This window comes from Vicugna pacos, chromosome 28 (assembly GCF_048564905.1).
Source record: "Vicugna pacos chromosome 28, VicPac4, whole genome shotgun sequence".
Taxonomy (NCBI): Eukaryota; Metazoa; Chordata; class Mammalia; order Artiodactyla; family Camelidae; genus Vicugna; species Vicugna pacos.
Window position 1 is genome coordinate 11903550 of NC_133014.1, and position 19203 is coordinate 11922752.

The 19203-nt window shown below is 49.0% G+C and overlaps 1 protein-coding gene across 7 annotated transcripts; it reads right to left on the reverse strand.

Annotated features, from left to right (window-relative positions):
• Positions 1 to 1681: 1681 nt before the first annotated feature.
• On the reverse strand, positions 1682 to 16695 carry THNSL2 (threonine synthase like 2). 7 transcript variants are annotated; one of them, XM_072951505.1, is made up of 10 exons: positions 16609 to 16695; positions 14653 to 14791; positions 14311 to 14545; positions 12897 to 13087; positions 12329 to 12509; positions 9505 to 9735; positions 5419 to 5567; positions 5188 to 5313; positions 2742 to 2893; positions 1682 to 2347 (listed from the first exon to the last, which is right to left on the reverse strand). In XM_072951505.1, the coding sequence occupies exons 3-10, from the start codon at positions 14531 to 14533 to the stop codon at positions 2137 to 2139; spliced, it is 1464 nt and encodes a 487-aa protein (XP_072807606.1). In that variant the 5' UTR covers positions 14534 to 14545; positions 14653 to 14791; positions 16609 to 16695; the 3' UTR covers positions 1682 to 2136. The 7 variants fall into 7 exon arrangements, with proteins under 7 accessions (XP_072807606.1, XP_072807605.1, XP_072807607.1 ...); XM_072951504.1 differs by lacking the exon at positions 16609 to 16695 and adding an exon at positions 16395 to 16502; XM_072951506.1 differs by lacking the exon at positions 14653 to 14791 and having other exon boundaries at positions 16609 to 16679.
• Between the last annotated feature and the right edge of the window lie 2508 nt (positions 16696 to 19203).

Genomic DNA, 19203 nt, shown 5'->3' on the forward strand with positions numbered 1-19203 from the left:
GTGTACACAAAACCAAGGTTAAGCTCTAGATCACTGCTGTCCATAGAAACATGATGTGAGTCACATATGTGACTTTAAACACCCTTGTAAAAGAAAAAGGAAAAAGATGGAATTAATTTTGATAATATTTTCTTTAACCCAATATATCAAAATACTATCCTTTGAACAAGTCATCAATATTACAACTATTAATAAGATTTTTAAGGTTTCTTTTTTTCATTAGAAGTCTTTGAAATCCACTATGTATTTTACACTTGTGGTATATCTCAACCAGAGCATTGCATTTTCACTGGAAACACTTATCTATATTTTATGTACTTCATAAAATTTTACAGCTGAAAAAGCAGCTTCACATACTTGCATTTTTCCAATCATACTTAAAAGTTTTCCAATAACTGAATCAAGTAAGTTTTGAAATTTAAAGGTGAATTAAGTAAACTTTAATGAAACGTAAAATTCAGTTCCTTAGTCATTCTGCTCACCTTGCAAGTGCTCAACAGTCACAAACAGTTCGTGGCTAGACTGTGAAAACAGCGGGAGGAATAAAGCATGCCCTGGTGACAATAAAGCCCCTCTCCCTGTTGGAGAGAACTAGCTGTAAACGTAAAGTCTCCGGCCAGGGTTTCCCAAATTAGAAGGCAGAAGACTGACTTGAGGGATTTGTAAAAACTATGGATGCCCGACCCACACCCAGAGATTTGCCTCGGGAGGTCTGCGGTGGGGGCCAGGAGCATCCGCTTTGAGGAGACCCAGGGACCAAACTTCGAGACTCATCACACAGTGTCAGTACACCCTGCCTGATACTGTGTCCCTGATAATTCCAGAATGCACCAGGCCTGGCGCTCAACCAGGACTGCCAAAGACAGGCCCACAGGCAATCCACTGGAGTGCGGGGAGAAAAGGTAAAGGTAACTTTTATTTTTATCCCTCCATCCCTATTTTAGCTTGTGGTTTGTGTAGTCCATACATAACTTGGTACACATATGTTGGCAGAACGTATTTTTAAAAATTTTAATCAATAGGGGCAAATTCAAAAATTTTCACCTGTTGTGTTAAGCAGTGGTTTCTACCTTCAAGGAGCTTAGAGATGGGGAGATAATGTCTAACGTGGATAACCTTAAAACAGGGCAGATGAAAGAAAAATTGAGCTTTTGTCAAGGTTCAGAAACAAGAGTCCTTATTTCCAGCTGGGCTGATGTGGGACACAGGGACCAAGGCATGAATAGCCTGTGGGACGGGACTCGTGGCCTCGTCACAGAAGGACAGGCTCCCGGGGGCAAGTGGAGGGTGGAAGGCATGCAGAAGAGAGAGCTGTCATGTCTTCAGAGGAAAGAACGACCTGACTTCTCTGGGGCAGCGTGATGACAGAGGTATCTAAGGGAATGTAGGCATTTGGACGTCATTTAGTGGTTAAAGAGGGACTGCTTCTCGCTGCTGTGGCCACGCCTTGGTTTAATAAAGATGGTGAACCTGATACAAGAGCCACAGGCCAAGTTGACCCAGCTTGAGACCCATGCTTTCCCACACCTCCTAGGACTGGCGATCCCAAACCTCAGCTCCGTCCACCACCCCAGGTGCCCCCAACCCCCTTCCCAATTTGGGGCAGCAGTGGAGCGGCCCGCACGGCGGCGCCCCCATCACCAGCCACCACGCTCCGCCCACAGCCCATGCAGAGTCACTGTCACACAGAACATGCACTTTTATTCCAGGGATTCCTAATATTTTAACAGGATGGAAACCTCTGACAAGGCAGGCCAAGACCTCTGGATGTGGCTTGGGGACCAGATCAACTAAGGCTCAGAGACCATGAGCCCCAAATGTGTGATAATGGAGTGAGTGGCCCCCACCTGCACAGTATAGGGCCTGGGGTCCAAAGTCCTGGAGCCGAGGTGGAGCCTGTTTTGTCTGCACACCGCCAGCAATCACCCACGACCCCCACCGTCTCCAGTGACCAGGCACTACCCAGAGCAGCCACAAACAGAGCACAGCCGGCTGGGTCCAGACCGCGCTCAGCAGCCCCTTGAGAACCTCCTGCACCGACTCTCAACGAGGATGAGGTGCACAGAGCTCGGAGGGCACGGCGTCCGGGTCCGCAGCCTAAAGGAAGCCAGCCCCGGCCTGGCTAGTCCGGGGCGTTCAGGAACTGATCACCCGCTGCCGGCTCAGGCTCTCAATCGTGTCCCGAAGCATCAGCGTCCAGTCGTCACCCTTCCGCATGGCGACGCAGCGCGCCTCCTTGCGCTCCAGGGCCAGGATCTCCGGGGGGGTCTCTGGGGTCAGCCCGGCGGCCAGCACAGCCTCCGGGAACTTGGCGGCAGAGGCGGGAGCCAGACAGCATCGGGGAGGGCTGTGGGGTTGGGGCAGGTGGGAACAGGAGTACCGAAGACAGTAGCCAGAGGGACAGGTAGGGGAAGAAGGCGAGGCGAGGAGGGAGAAGCAGGAACGGGGGAGGGTGGGGGAGGGTGGGATGGAGGAGAAAGAGAGAGGAAGAGACAGATGAACTTGAACTTCTCTCTGCAGTGACTCTGCCAGCAAATTGCTCCTCCTGGTTGGAGACCCAGCTCCACTGGCATATCCATCATGCCTCTTCTGGGACCACAGTCCTCAGGACACGGTTCCCCACTGCACCCATCATGCTCATAAAAGCCATCTGTTCACAGTCCTGTCTCCCCTGCTTGGGGAAGAGGAGGGCCACTGAAAGCCAACGGGTCCCCCGTGACCCAGGCGCCCACCACCCTTACCTGGGCTGCTGCCTGTCTGTCTGTTGGTAATGGTAGCTCACGGCCACGGCTGAGTGAGGGCACAGCAAGTACCGGTTCTCTTCCCAGCAGCGGCTCATGGTCTGGGTGATGGTCTCATCCGACACCGACTCAGACGCTACTGCCTCTGAAAGCTGATGAGTTCTGGGGTCAGGGGGTGGGAAGCAGGGCTGGGGGAGTGTGGGGGAAAGCTGGCCAAAAATCCTACCGGGTAACACAGCCAGATACACACCAGAAACTCAAATGAAACATTCAAACTGAACAGCTCAGATTCAACTTGGAGAAAAATCTGCCTCCCCACATTTCCCAGTTTTACACGGAATCACTCAAGTTAGGGGAAGGATATGTTTGAGTTTCAGGTCAATACATTTAGTTAGGATTTGGCTCATGAATCAGCAAATTGGTATATAGTTTTGTTGGACAACCTGACGAGACACAGGTGAAGGGCATTCGAGCATCCCTGGGGCTTTGTTGGTGGTGCACCTGCTTCCAGCGGGTGTGAGAACAGCTTCGGTCAGTTCCCACCCAGGTCTGGTGGCACCTCCATCAGACAGAGGAAGACTCCCTCTGGGTGCTTCCTTGGTGTAGACAGTGTATTTGATCGTTCTCTGAAAATGCACTGCATGCTGACAACGTGCCAAAAGCCCTGGATATACTCAACTGCATCAGAGACCATAGGGTATTATTATAAATCGTTTCGCTACCTTCCTGACCCATTAGGGTTCACAGAAGGCAACGAATATATTTTATTTATCTTTGTATCTCCAGCACCTAGCACAGCTCCTGGCTCATGATCGACACATAATATGAATGAATGAATGAATGAATGTGTTCCAGTAGATGGAGGGTCTTCTATGTGTACAGCCAGGGAGAGAAGGAAGAATCGGGGGACACGGTGTCTGTCTTCATGAGCATCTCATGGACACAAGGAAAGGGGATGCAGATGTCAAAACAAACCATTAACCAAGTTAGTTGAAGTTTGGTTGTGTTATAGGAATGATTTGTCCCCCGCACCCTCTATGTTGAAGCCCTAATCCCAGTGTGACAGTGTCTGGAGGTGGAGCCATTGGGAGGTAATTAGGTCGTGGGGGTGGAGCCATCAGGAATGAGATTAGCGTCTTTATAAGAAGAGACCAGAGAGCTAGCTAAATCTCTTTCCACTGCACGAGGCAGCCATCTGTGACCCAGAAGAGGGCCCTCGCCAGAACCCAGCCATGCTGGCACCCTGATTTTAGACCTCCAGTCCCCAGAACTGTGAGAAATACATCTGTGTGGTTTATAAGTCACCGGTCTGCGGTATTTGTTACAGCAGCCCAAACTGATTGACAGGTTGCATCAAAAGAAACATAAATTCTTGAAGACAAATTCCACGCCAGTCTGCGTGGATGACTGAGCCCAGAGAACTGTACCCAGTTCTGGGCACAACCCTGTAAGATGGACATTGACCACCCCAAATTATGACGTGGAAGGGACAGCTAAAGAAACCAGGAAGGCTAAGCAGGTAAATAAGATTCTCTCCAATTACGGAAATCAGACTGCTCAGCAGTGCACAAGCTAGAAGTAGCAGATTCCAGCTCAGCATAAAGAACTTTGCCATGATTAGAGCCGATATGAGGTCGAGAGGTCCTGGTCATTGGCGGTATACACAGTCTGGATGGCCACTCGGTGGGAATGCGGCAGAGAACATTAAAGGTAAATTCAACATACAAAATCCTCTTTTTAATATTAAATAAGTTTCCATCACCAGGCTACATTAAAATTAAAGCAATCCCTTCCAACTAGACTCCTACCACTCTGAGGAGATGAAATTTCTCCTTCTTAATAAAAAAAACTGCATTCAATGGCATATATACGTGTATAACTGAATCACTATGCTGTACACCAGAAACTAATACAACACTGTAAATCAACTAGACTTCAATTTGAAAAATGGGCAAAAAAAGTTAATAGAACAATAGTCTGTGCTCATACTGGATGGGAAAAGTGGTTTCTAGTTATTATTATTGGAAATCAACAACAATAGTAAATAAAAATAATAATAGTTACTATGTTAAGCCCCATGTTGCCAGGCAGTATACAAAGCGCTTCATGCGTATCACTTGACTTAAATCTTCAGCAGTGCTATGAGGTAGGCATTCTTATTATCCCCATTTTACAGATGAGGAAACTGAGGCCCAAAGTTTAAGAAACTGGTCCAAGGTCTCACTGCTGGCTTGGAGTTGAGCCCCATCTGACTCTAAACCAATAATTGCTACTGCCTCTCCTCATTTGACAAATAAATCCACAGAAAGTGACTGCAGAAGTGCCAAGCTCATAGCAGGTACTCAAGGAACAAATGTCCCCTTCCCTTGAACAGATTCTCAAACCCCAAGTCTAATCTTGTGGTTGTACTCTTTGCACACTCCGTGGTGTGTGGGTGGGGACTGACCTTGCTGTGCAGCTCCTCAGGTAGACTCACACTTTGGGTCCTTTCAAACTGCTCCATGAGGGCTCTTGTCCCCTGGCTGTCAGAGCCGGAGAGCAGCCAGAAGATCCTCTCCATGTTGTAGGGCACCTGGGCAGAAAGACAGGGTCCCCGGGGGTCACACTGACCTCAACCCTTGTCCATCTCCACCCAACCAACACCTGGGTCCGACCTGCACACCTCCTCACATCCCACCTGAATGTCCATCGCTGATGCCAAGGTTGGTTTGACTGCCCCGGACAGAGAGAAGTCTCCCCGCTGGACAGTCCTGTGGATGATGTCATTGCAGTTCACCACCACGGCCAGGTGGATGGGCAGACCCATCTTCTGAGCAATGCACCCGGCTTAAGACAAAAGAGGAGAAGCATCATGGTTTCTTAGTGCACAAACAACAAAAGGAAAAACAGATAAAGTGAACTGCATCAAAATTGAGAAATCTTTGTGCTTGTTGAAGCTTTTGTGTGTCAAAGGACACTGTCAAGAAAATGAAAAGACAGCCTACAGGATGGGAAATCCTATTTGTGACTCGTATATCTGATGAGGGACTTGAACTCTGAACAACTCATCAATAACAACACAAACAACCCAATTAAAAAATGGGCGAAGATTTCCCTGGTACTGGTGATGTTGAGCAACTTTTCATGTTCCTGTTGGCCATCTGCATATCCTCTTTTGGAAAAATGTCTTTTCAGTTCTTCTGCCCATATTTTAAATGGGTTGTTTGTTTCTTTTTAATTGAAGAACAGTTGATGTAAAATGCTGTATTCGTTTCTGGCATACAGCATCAATGGACTTGGAGGGCAGTATGCTGAGTGCAGTAAGTCAGACAGAGAAAGACAAATACTGTCAGATATCACTTACATGTGGAATCTAAACAAATGCAACAAGCTAGTGAACATAACAGAAAAGAAACAGATGGACAGATGTAGAGAAGGAGCTACTGGTTACCAGTGGGGAGACAAAAGGCAGAGGGGAAAGATGGAGGTGGAGGATTAAGAGGTACAGACCATCAGGTATAAATTAAGCTACAAGGACATATTGTACAACATGGGGAATATTATAATTTTATTACTATTTTATAATAACTATAAATGGGATATAACCTTTACAAATTGTGAATCACTATATTGTATACCTGTAACATAATATTGGGCATCAACTATACTTCAATTTAAAAAACATGATATTGTAAAGTAAATTTTTAAAAACAGGCAAAGGACTTGAACAGACATTTCTCCAAAGAAGGTCTACAAATGGCCAATGAACACGTGAAAAGATGCTCAACATCATTAGTCATCAGGAAAACACCAACGAAACCCACAGTGAGGTACCATGTCATACCCAGTAGGATGGACAGATAATAACCAGTCTTGGTCAGGATGGGGAGAAACTGGAACCCCCATGCACTGTTGGTGGGAATGTAAACAGTGCAGCTGCTTTGGAAAACAGTCTGGCAGTTGCTCTAAAAGTTAACCATAGAGTTTTAATACGATCCAGAAATTCACTCCTAGTCATATATACTCAAGATAATTGAAAACAGATCCACACAAAGACATACACAAATGTTCACAGCAGCATTATTCAAAATAGCTAAAATACTGGAGTAATTCAAATGTCCATTAACTGATCAATGGACAAATAAAATGTGGTATATGCATAGAATGCAACAGTACTCAGCCATGAGAAGGACCGAAGCACTGATCAACACGGATGAGCCTTGAAAACATTATGCGAAGTGAAAGAAGCCAGACACAAAAAGCCACGTGTTGTATGATTTCATTTATATGAAGTCTCCAGAATAGGAAAAATCTATACACGCAAAATAGATTAGTGGTTGCCTAAAGCTGGGAGGACGGGGAATGACTGCTACTGGGAACAGGACTTCCTCCTAGAGTGATGAAAATGTTCTAAAATTGATTATGGTGATGGTTGCACAAATCTGTGTACACTAAAAACTCTTAAGCTGTATACTTTATTTTATTGAAAAAATTTTATTGAAGTATAGTTGGTTTGCAATGTTGTGTTAGTTTCAGGTGTACAGGAAAATGATTCAGTTATACATATATATATATCTTTTTCAGATTCTTTTTCATTATAGGTTATTATAAGATATTGAATATAGTTCCCTGTGCTCTACTGTAGGTCCTTGCTTACCTATTTTGTGTATAGCAGTGTGTATCTGTTAACCCCAGACTCCTAATTTATCCCTCCTCCTCCTTTCCCCTTTGGTAACCATCTGTGTCTGTGAGTCTATTTCTGGTCTGTAAATAAGTTCATTTGTGTCATGTTTTAGATTCCACATATAAGTGATATTACATGATATTTATCTTTCTCTGTCTGACTTACTTCACTCGGTATGATCATCTCCAGGTCCATCTGTGTTGCTGCAAATGGCATTATTTCATTCTTTTTTTCAAGTTGTATGCTTTAAATGAGTGAATTGTATGGTATAGGAATCATATAGCAATAAAGTTGTTACAAAAAAAAAAAAGAAGAAAGAAAGAGGGGGAGAGAATGTTACTGTGCCGAATACTGTTCTCCATGCTACGCCCCTCACCAGGCACTGACACACCCGCTCACCACCATTTGCAGAAGAGAAAGTAAAGGTTCTGAGAGGTTGAAATGACCCATCCAAAGCCTGCTCAGTGGCAGAGTAAGGATCTGAACTAGGTCTGCCTAAGTCCGGAGCACAAATCTTGTCCCCTGAGAGCCTCCTGGAACCATCGCCTGCAGACTGAGTGTCCTGGAAAGGGACTGGGGGAGGACAGGGCAGCACCCTCCAGTCACCATAATAGCAGTTCCTGTCTGCATGGAACAAGCGAGGAGTTCCTCACCCTGAGAGATGGAGAGCCCAGAAAGGTAACATAAGTTTAGGAAGGTTCCTTGAACGGTTTATCTCTGATGAGTAGGTAAAAAGTTAGGGGTAACCACACCACCCAATATCACTCTTAATTTTGCAGAGCGCCTTCACAGTCTTAGTTCATGTGATACTCACATCACCTTGTATATGACAGAGAAGCAGTGGAGGTTCAGGCGGGTCCAGGACTTAAGGTCAAGTGGCTGGCTGCTGCTGGGGTAGGGCTAGACTGGAGCTCCCTCTGAAAACGTGGCCTTTGTACCAGGCACTATGGCAGGCACTGGGACACGTGCAGGGGGCATCACTCACTTGGGAGTGAAGCAAATGGGGAGGGTGGTGGGCTTCCTCCGTGAGTGGGAAGAAGGCTGAACGTCCTTATCTAACAGCCAGCTCACCGTTCCTTCCATCCCTGTGTTAGCGGAAGGAGTCAGGACTGCTAAGATGCTTTCATGATCTCACCTAAGCCGTCCTTGGTGCCCATCAGAAGCGACGCCACTGACAGAACCATCGGAAGCAGTAACCCAGCCCATCAGGAAGTGACCCACCGAGTTCGCGAGGATGCAGACTCCGGAGCCCGCCTGCCTGGGCTGCAATCCCGGCTCTGTGACTGACGAGTGTGTCACCAGGGGCAAACTGACCGGCTTCTCTGTGCCTCAGCTTCCTCATTATGAAATGGAGATTATAGAATCGTCCCCCTCATAGGTGCACAAGGATCAAACAAGTTAATACATGAGAAGCACTGAGAGCAGTTCCTGATGCAGTTCGCCTAGTGCTTCACAAACGTTAAGCATCAGCCCAGGAAATGACTTCAATGCCACGCCGCTGCACAGCACCTGACCCTCACAAAGTTCACGTACACACAGAAACAATCTTATTTGTGCCTCACAGTTGTCCTGAGAGATACAGTAAATGGTTCAGTCTCTCTTTTACAGCCAAAGAGCTGAGTCTAAGGGACAGTCATTCAGCTCGTAAAGGACAGAACTGGGGCCAGAGCCCCAAGTCCAGAGCTCCTTCCACGTCATGTGGACTCTGGGGAGAACACACCACATCAGGTGAGCCCTTACTCTCAGAGCAGGCAGCTGGCCGAGGCTGGGAGTAAAGTCCCTGTTTCTGGAAGAGAGCACTGCCAGCCGGGCACAGCGGCTGAGCTTTGATCTTGTCTCTCCACCCTCGGCTGAGCAAACGCTTCAGATCAGGAGGCTGGAGCACGTGGAGGTTAACCCGTCACTTTCTCCCTTGCCCCCAACTCCAGGGAGAGAGGCAGAAGTGTTCTGGGGGCTTCTGTGTCGTTTCCATCACCTTCAGACTCAGTGTCCCCTAGCACTTAACCTTTGTCTTCATAGTTACAGCCAAAGGGCAGCTGGGAGGACTGGGGCCATGGGCATTTTTCTGGAAAGTCCATTTCCGCCCAGGGGTTTCCTTACCTGCCAGGTTACCAGCAGCCCCTGTTGGCACAACCACCTCCACGGCGGGCAGGGGGTCCGTGTCTAAGGATGGTGCACACCGGAAATAGGCGAAGAAGTGGTGGGCCATTTGCACCAGGACCCGGGACCAGTTGATTGAATTCAGACTCATCAGATTGTGCATCTTGACAAAGGCCACGTCTGCAAACACGGCCTTGATCGGCTCGTCCAGCTCATCACTGTTCCCCTCCACTGTCAGGGGAGAGAGGAGGGGAGCTATCAGGGGCATGAAGACCGCCAGGGGATCAGCACTGGTCCACAAGGCCCCCATGCTGAGTCCATCCTGCTGGGACCTTTGCTCGCCTTGGTTTCTTTACTCTCATGTGTCTTGGCCTGGTATTCTAGACTCAAAATTAAGCTTCTCAAGGACAGAAACCATGTCTCATCTCCTTGTCATCTTTCCAATGTTTCTACCGTTATATAAAATTAGTTATAAAATGTCAGCCTTCTGGGATATTGGGGGAAGAATTCCTCTTGGTGCTCCACGCCTACTTCCTCTCCCTCTGGGAGCAAGGAAGGATGCTTCATCAGGTTGTGAGATGCTGAGACGCTGATCTTTACTCCACGGTCCTCTGTTAGGGGCTGGTGGGAAAAGAGTCACTCCTCCCACGTGGTCTGTCTTTCTTCTCCCATTAAGACCACAAGGGTTACATGCCCTCTACCCCTACGCGGCAGGTAAGCTTGCACAGGCAGGGCTTCTCCTCCCTCAGCTGAGTGTGTACACACTCTAATTTATAGAGGAATTACTGGGTAAATTTATGGGCAAATCAGCTATTAGTCCAGAGCATTCCTCAATCCAGCCCAACCAAGCAATCAAGCCAAAATTGATCTCTTTTTCGAAACTTGGATCTATTTCTCCATTGGATCCAAACTTGGAGGAGAAGGGGGTAAGATTATTGGGGGGAAGTGCCAGAGTTGGCTCTGAAGTTACTATTCATTCCACCCTTGACCGCTGTGTAGCAGCAGAGGCTGCAGGACTGACTCCAGATCTACACACAAGAGGAATGTTTGCTCGGTTCTAGGGAAAGATTCACTGCTTTTACAAGAGCCACAGGAAGAGACACTTGGTTACCGTAAGTAACCATCATATGCTGCAAGAGGAATGAGCCTGAAGACTGGAAGATGGAGCGGAGAACCTGGGTCCCTGAAGGCACTACTGAGTCACTGAACCAACCAATTGGGAGCCCATCCCACCTCTAGACTCCCAGGTATATGTGCTGGAAAACATTCCTGTTCAAGCCAGTCTGAGTTAGAATTTCTGTTACTTTCAGCCAAAAACCTCCCAAATAATATATAACTAGCTCTTGCTGATTACTCTATGCTTAAGAAGAATCAAATATATGTATATATGGAAATTAATGACTTTATAAACAATCAGTGTCCAACAGACAACAGTCCAGGTGGCCCATCCCTACTCCCTGAAATGTTAACTCCTGAATTTATCCACATCCTCCAGGAAACCAAATCAGAAGATTCCAGAACAGAAAGGGAGAACTTGACGGCAGTTTAGAAACAAAAACTAATTCCTTGAAAGGCCACAGCCTTATCTTCCGGGAGCTCAGAACATGTATGCCACAGAGATGCCCTTCAGCTCCAGCAGTAGCACATTAGGACCATCCACTTTTCACTGCAATGTGTATGTGCTTGTTAAAGAAGCAAGGGGGTTTGTGCTTACTTGCTAACAAACGGACAAAGAATATTCATGCTGCTCTCATGGGTCAGGTTTGTTTTCACTGTGCTTTTGGCCTGTGACAAAACTGATGTTACAGAAAACATCCTTGGGGGGAAGGTCTAGCTCAGCGGTAGAGCACACGTTTAGCATGCAGGAGGTCCTGGGTTCAATTCCAGGATTATGACAGGAGGCCAAGCCAGTCATAGAAGGGACGCTGTCTCTCACCACATTTGCTGTCCTGCCAGACGAGTGACCAAACCAAGCCTGGCCACCTGGACACCTTGCCCCAGGCCACAGTGTAGAAAGCCTCACCAAGACCCCCTGCTGTTCATAGTCCCATCCCTACCTTGGGGCTACCTGGGGTGGAGTGGGGTGTGAGAAGTAGAAATAAAAAAATTAAAGGATGGCTTCACTCAAGCTCACCCCACCTCCCTACGCCCTTGACCCCCGTGATGATTAAACGCACTGGGAATAGATGGCCAGACCTTAAGGAGATGGTTTTCTGCCTTTCTGCAAACACAAAATGCCACAATTTGTCATGTGGCTCAGGAAGTGGGGGTCACTAGCGATGGGGACCCCTGAGTAGCTTCCTATTTTAAATACTTAGACCTACTAACCAAGGTCAGGGCTTAGCCAATTCTAGACGGCAGGGGAGGGCGTGAGCTGCCAACAGGTAACGACACATTTTCTCAAAATAATTATTTAACAGGTTTTTGCCCTCTAAACCTCAGTGCCGCAGCACAAAACCCAAGTCACTAGCCTCAGGCTATGGCTCTGGGTGGCTGCCTGTGTCCGAGGCACCGGCAGGTTGAACCTGCATGGAGGTGGCATTCTTTGGGGTATGGTTCTAAGCCTGCGCTTCCTAGCCTGATCGACATGGTGAGTATTGGTTTATGTATTCATCACCTCCAGTAGCTTCTGAGCCTGCTCGGAGCAAAGCCAAGGCATATATCAACCTCAAAATATGACTGATGAGGGAAGGGAAGGGGAGAGAAAGGGAGGAGGAAGGATGGCCAGCTAGTCAATTGACTGGTTTTACTCCAGCCCATCTCCCAAAACAGACCCACTCAAGGCAGGGCCAGGCTGTCCCTGGAGCCTCTGTCCCACACTTGCCTCCAAACACGTGCACGTTCTCCCTCAGCACCGTTGTCATCTGGAGCTCCTGAATCCTTGTGCAGTGACCCTTGGGCAGGAGGACGATGATGTCCACATTCTTTGCCCCATGAACACTCTCGATGGCAGCACTCCCTGTGTCCCCAGAAGTTCCTGGATGGGATGAAGGAGGAAGCCTCCCCTTTAGAATCAGGAAGATGGAAAAGGAAAGAAATGGCCCCATTAGGACCATTGTTGCGAGTAAGGCAAGATCTACACCTTAAATGCTTGGAGGGTAGGAACCTGCGTCTTAATCTGGAATCCTTCAACCTCCAAGAGAACCAGACTGAAATCAGGGCATCTGTGAACTTGGCATCCTGTAATCTATGCATTTTATGTATTTTTAAATACTATTCTGAGAAGGTTCCATAGCCTCCACCAGACTGTCAAAAGGTGACACAAGAGAAGGCTAAGATCTCTACTCTAGAAGAACCAGTAACACACTCCTCGAGACATCAGTGGAGGGCATCCTAGGGGTGGACGCCGGCAAGAGGGGGCACCAGCGCGCATGCGCACAACGCACACCTACAACCACAGTGACGCGCTGCTTCCTCTTCTCCAGGAAGCGCTGCAGGAACTGTGCGGTGCAGCCCAGGGACAGGTCCTTAAACGCGTACGTGACCCCGTGCCACAGCTCCAGCACGTTCAGCCCGTTCCTCAGCCTGGACAGATGGACCACCTCTTTGTGTCGGAATCGGCTGAAGGCTCGGTCGACCAGACCTATGGGGGTGGGGGGAGGTTGGACAGTGAGTGAAGGGCATTATCTCTTCTCTCAAGTTCTCTCTTAGTCTCTTTACACTTTTACATTTGAAATTTCTATCTCTTGCTACCAGGTAGAAAGACCAGAAATTTTTCTCCTAAAAGATGCTGTGTCTGAATATGGTGTGGGTGTGTGTGTCTATTATAATCCTAGGAAAAAAAGTCTGAAAGACATGAACCAAACTGTTCATAGGTTCCTCATAGTGGCTCCCCCAGAGGGCAGAACTGCTGCTGTAAGACTTCTGTTTTTCACTTTATAAACTTCTCCATCATTTGGATTTGTTGTGTGCACGTATTCCAACAGAAGTTCAGTTAAACAGTTACGCAACAAACAAATCAGTGTCTCATCTCTTCTAATTTTCCTTCCTAAAGGTAGGAAGCTGTTTGCTTGTTTGTTTGTTTTTGCATCACTTAACCTCACACCTGTGCTGCCAGAAACTTGGGATGGTCTACGTACAACCCTGCCTAAGGCTAAGGTCATCCAGAGTAGTGTTTCTCAAACTTTAATTGGCAAACCAATCACCTGGGATCTGAAAACGCAGATTCTGGTTCAGGAGGCCTGAGGGAATCTGAGAATTCTAACGAGAACTCAGGCAATGCCATAAGAGCTGGTCTTCCAACCACATTTTGAGTCCTCGTCTTCCCAGCCCCAGACTCTCACCATCACCCTGTGCATTGTATTATACACTTGGTCCACAGACCAGCACAAGTAGTATCATCTGGATACTTGAGAGGAATGCAGAATTCTCAGGCCCATCCCAGACCTACCTAATTAGAATCCACATTTTAACAAGATTCCCAAGAGGGATCTGTAAGCACATTACAGTTTGAGACAAGCCGTTCCAGGACCCTCTCAAAGTCCTTTCTGGAATTATCATTCAAGAAAATAAAACAGCAACCTGAGGTTCAGGTGCTTTGTATGCAGGAAGGAAATATCCCAACATTCAAGCATCTCAGGTTGATAGTGATACCCCTAGTCTTGAAAGAGTTTTTTTTAAAATAAACTAAAAAAAAAGTTCTCTGCTGTTGATTTTGGCATTCATCTCCCTGGAGGTGAATGGGAGCAGGATGGATGAACCTCCTAGGGGTTAAATGATGGATTTGCAACTCTGTAGGGGCAGTTAGAGGACCGGGACTGGGCTGGCAGAACAAGATGGGAGAGCAGGAAGGAAGGAGATGCTCACCGGTTAAGTCATCCCTTGAAATGAGCTGAGGGCCAATGAAGAGGGCACACAGCTCCTTCACCAGGTCGGGGTAGGAGAGCGTACTCCACTGACGCAGGGTCTCTCTGTCCAGCTGTGGGAGCTCCTCGGGCATGTAGAGGCCCCCATCTGGAGCATAGCCAGAGAAGAGGGCCCCCTCAAAGTCGACCCGTGGGGCCATCCCCCGAGTGCTGACGTACCACATGACACTGGAGACCTGCAGAGGGAACAGCCCCAGGGGCACTTGATCCTCAAGCTCAATACCCTGCGGGGCAAAGCTGAAAGATACACAGCCCCCTCGGCTGGCCCCGAGCCATCACTCACTGGGGTAAGTGCCCAGACTGGGAGACTGGAGTTCTGTGAAGTCTTATGCCAGCTTCAGTTGAGATATAGCTTCACCGGCTTAGCTTCATTTCTCTGCCAGGGCCAGAGGGGAACCCCTGCCCTCTGGCGATAAAGTCACCTATGAGAAAGGGAATGAGCTTCAACTGACTTGGAGGAATTTTGGTTTCCTAGACTGGAGATCTGACACCTCTGAGCCCAGTGCAAGTCCTCCACGGGCTGCCACATGCCGCTCTGGAGCCTGTGAACACGAGTGCCTCCAACTTAGAGACAGAGACAAGTTTAACTTTCCCAATCATGAATCTTTTAAAAGTGGACGTGGATACTAATAACAATGAAGCTGGGACAATGGGTATAAGCCAGACTGTCTCAAGCAAATGAAGCACAGGGTCACCCCGGACAGGGATGCACTCCAAAGAAATGAAATCAGGGTACATCCAAAAGCCAAATGCAGGGAGTAGGCAAAGAAGGCCCAGGGTCTCACGAAGCAGAGCCCGGGTAGGAGGAAAAGGAGGAACTTCTGTAACTCTGTGGCAAGGGTTACAGCCAATGCCAACTGCCCAAGACCATGGAGTAAGCAGAGGGCGATCCTGTCTGGCCACTTCCTGGACCAGACTGAAGGAAAGGAGGCAATTGAGCTGTCAGAGAAGCTGCCACAGGCGAGAGGGCTGGAGCAGGGGCTGACAGGGCTCCGAGGAACAGCCAGAGAAAACTGCGGAACGCGCTTCCCTGGGGATGGGGGTGCGGTGGACCACAGCACACCTGGGGCGCTGGGCTCTGTTCTGGGCTCCCCACTTTAAGGAGGATGAGAGCAAAGTGGCCCGGAAAGGACGAGCAGGCCTGACACCAGGCTCTGCACATATCAGTGGAGGAACTGGACTGATTAGCACACAGGTGGCTGTCTTCACCGGGAAGGGCGACCTCTGTTCTGTCCAACGACCCCCAGGGAGCAGTCTTCTCAGGCCAACAGAGTACAGCTACAGAGAATATACATCCCTGGGTTCAATGTCAACCAAACTGATGGAGCCCAGCAGCTGCCACGGGAGGTGGTGAAGGCGAGGAAGAAAATCAAGCGCTCTCGTGGGGCTGTTCTCCGGGGGCTGCGAGCATCGGGCGGGGACTGGACTAAGCGACCTCTGGCGCGCGAGGCTTTATAATTTGCTCTTGTGACTCCGCTGGGCCCTATTCCGGACTGCAGGCAGGTCAGGAAAACTCTGACCCCTAACCTTGATAAAAAACGAGAGAAACAAGAGGCCGCCCCAAGTCAGGGAAACCTTTCAGGAAGGGCTCCTCCCCGAGGCGAAGAGGTTTCTCAGCAGGGGTAGGGGCGGGGCGGCTGATGATCGCCCGACCGCCGACCGCAGGCTGCGCCCCTGGGGTGGAGGCGAGGCCGGCCCACGGCGGGCGCCGGCCTCCCGGGGTCACTGAGCACCAGTCCTCCCGCTGGCCCCGCCTTGGGCCAAGAAGGTTTTGATAAGGTCTGCGGGATAAGCCTCTGAAAACCTCGCAGACTGCTCCGTGTCGGGGCTCCCCCGAGAACGGCACAAACCCTGCAGAAAAGTGCAAAGCATCGGAACCCCTCAGCCCTCTTAGGTTCCCCCGAGTCGCAGCGCCCGAGCTAGAGGCTGAAGAAAGGGGCAGGGAGGCCGACCCAGCCACCCTGGAGCCGCGGTTGAGCGAAACGGCGAGAAGTTCAAGAGCTCTGAAGTCTCTCTACCGATTACCCCGGGGAGGGCGCCGCGATCGCCGGGAGGCGACACGGGAGGGGACCCGAGGAGGAGACCCGGGGCCGGCGCGCGCGCAGGAGGCTCGGCTGCCAGGGCACCCGCTTGCATGGGGCGGTCAGGGCGGCGAGCGAGCGGCTGAACCCCAATCTCCAACCCGGAATCGCCAGGCTGGGCCGCAGGGCCGGAGGGCTGCGGGGCCGGGACCAGTTACCGGGTCCCAGGCTCTGGGCGGAGCAGGGCTGCCGAGCTCCGGACATGCGCGCGGGACGCGGACGCGGCGTCCAGGCTTCCGGGCGGAAGATGAGCGGCGGGGCGGGGCGGGGCGGGGCGGGGCGGGGCGGGGCGGGGCGGGGCGGGGCGGGGCGGGGCGATGTGGAGGAGGGGGCTACAGGGGAAGACGAGAGAGAGACCATTTACTCCTCCCTTGGCATGTTTTTAAGAGACTTTGCTGCTAAGCGCTTCATTCACAGTCTCTTAATCTTCATGGCAGCCCTGAAAGTACCACACGCCCACATTTTTCAGATTAGAAAACTGAGGGCAAGTTGGAAAGAAGAAAAACTCTTTCTTTTTTGGGCTTCATGCTTCCCACCTACAAAATCAGAAGGCTGACAAACTCTTTGTTTCTCAATCTAGGGCCAGTGCGTCAAGAATTCAGAATCCACAGGGATACATGGCATCGGCTTAGCTCAAAAAGTCTTTGTAGGAAAGCGCTTTCCTATTACGCATAGACCTGTTCTAGGGTAAAACGCATCCCGGATTTATTTTGAAGAAAAAAGGCAAGACACTTGAAAAAATGTCCTCCAGATATAGTCAAATGACCCTGGATTCGCATTCATGTTCCTAGGACCCGATGGCATTAGATGGCAAGGTTTGGGGAGCTGGATGGGACAGATGCCGGCTAAGGTTCAGACTTGCCTCCAGACTGGGCCTCATGGGGATGGAGGGTGTGAACAGCTGCCTTCTGATGTGGCGGTTCCTCTCCTATCTTCTTCCTTTTTATGACCTTCTCCTAACCTGTGGTCTCTACTTACTCGAATTACCTGCCCTTCAAACTCTGGCCCGCACATGGTGCCCATTTGACATAACCATACAAGTGCATGCACCCCCATTGACTGACTCCAGTCTGATTGGGTCTTAGATTCCTGAAAGCGAGAGTTTGCTCACCATGGAATTCAGACAGAGGCCAGGGGGACCATTCCCAGAGAGGGATATAGGCCCAGCAGGAACCCCCAAAGAGTTTCTATCCACTGCATCAAGTGTACTTAATCACTCAGAGGTCAGGGAAACTGAGGTTCACGGCAAAAATGCTGTAAGATGCCACAGCGTTTGTTACAGTGCGTATAACCAACCAAGATGGCATCTCCAAGGACACAAGCTTAGCATGTGCGAGGTCCTGGGTTCAGTCCCCAGGACTTCCATTAAAAAAAAAAAATCACCAGGACAAAAAGAACAAAGAGTTCTCCCACCAGGTCCCTTGCCAGAGTGCTGCTTTTTTACCATCTGAGCAGAGTGTGTAAGTGATGTTTGTTATAGGGACTGGGTGCTGGTTTCTCAGTCATGTCCTTTCCCTTCTCCTGGTCCATGCTGAGCATTGTTCTATGTGCATGAGAGCATCTGTGCCAAGTTCAAAGGTACTTTTGATCATGCAGTTGGGAAAACATGCCTTCCCAATTATCTTCACTGAAGCGGAAGTAAGTGAAGGCCTAGACTCATGTTTCATTGACTGGAGACCATTGTCCAGACTGACCCTGTACATGCTGCCTGTTTCCTTGGAGTGGAAGTGCCTGTAAATTGCTTGTACAGTTCAGAATCTTGGGTACCACTGGCTATCAGGATGTGAGGTCTTGTGCTGACCTTACATGAATTTAGATATATCTGCAGTGGGTTCTTGCTTTGTTCCGGGAGGTGACCTAATTCCATGTGCCTGACAGGTACTGGAGCTGCCCTTTACTCTTCCACGCTGACTCTCAGCCAGGACTCACATCTTCCAGAATTTTCACATATATTAGCACATTTATCTTCTCATCCACTTTGTCGGCAGGGTTGATGGGGGTGGGGGGGAAGCCTGATCATCATTTTCAGTTTTCAGGAGCTGAGATTTGGCAAGATTATGACCTTCCTAAGGCATTCTATTAGTAAACAGCACAGCTGAGATTCAAACCCAAGTCTTCCAATTCCATGTTCAGTTTTCTTTCTGTCCCACGGTAACTGTAAGTTGTTTGGAATTTGGAAAATAGTTTTCCATTGATAAGAAATTGTGAAAACCTGAGAGAGATGGCAGTGTAAGAGCAGCCTTACAAACATCCTGGGACAGACCACTGGGAGATGCTCGATCAACATCCCATCCTCATCTTGTTCCTCTGATGTGGCAAGAGGTACAACTAGAAAATTTATACGGACTGTCAAACTTCTTTGCCTTTAGCAGTGGCCAAGTGACCCAAGTTCTGGCCAATGCAATACACATCAAAGATTCTGGGAAGGGATCCAAGACAGCTTCAATAAAGAACAGACTTAGCTAGTTGTCAGCCAAAACAAAATGCACAACCTAAAAGTTGAGAGCTGTGTTTTATTTGGCAGACCTGCTGAGGACTCGAGCCTGAAAGGCAGCCTCTCAGATCGCTCTAACAAACTCCTCCAAAGAGGCAAGGGAGGAGCCAGGATATACAGGAGTTTTTGCAACAAAGACCAGGTAGTCGGAACATCAAAAGATTACTGTTAATGAAAGAAAACCAGACATTTCAAGTTAAGGAATTTAGGACTTTTCTGTGTATGGAAAGATGCAAGAGTCTGGGCTCACTGAACCCAC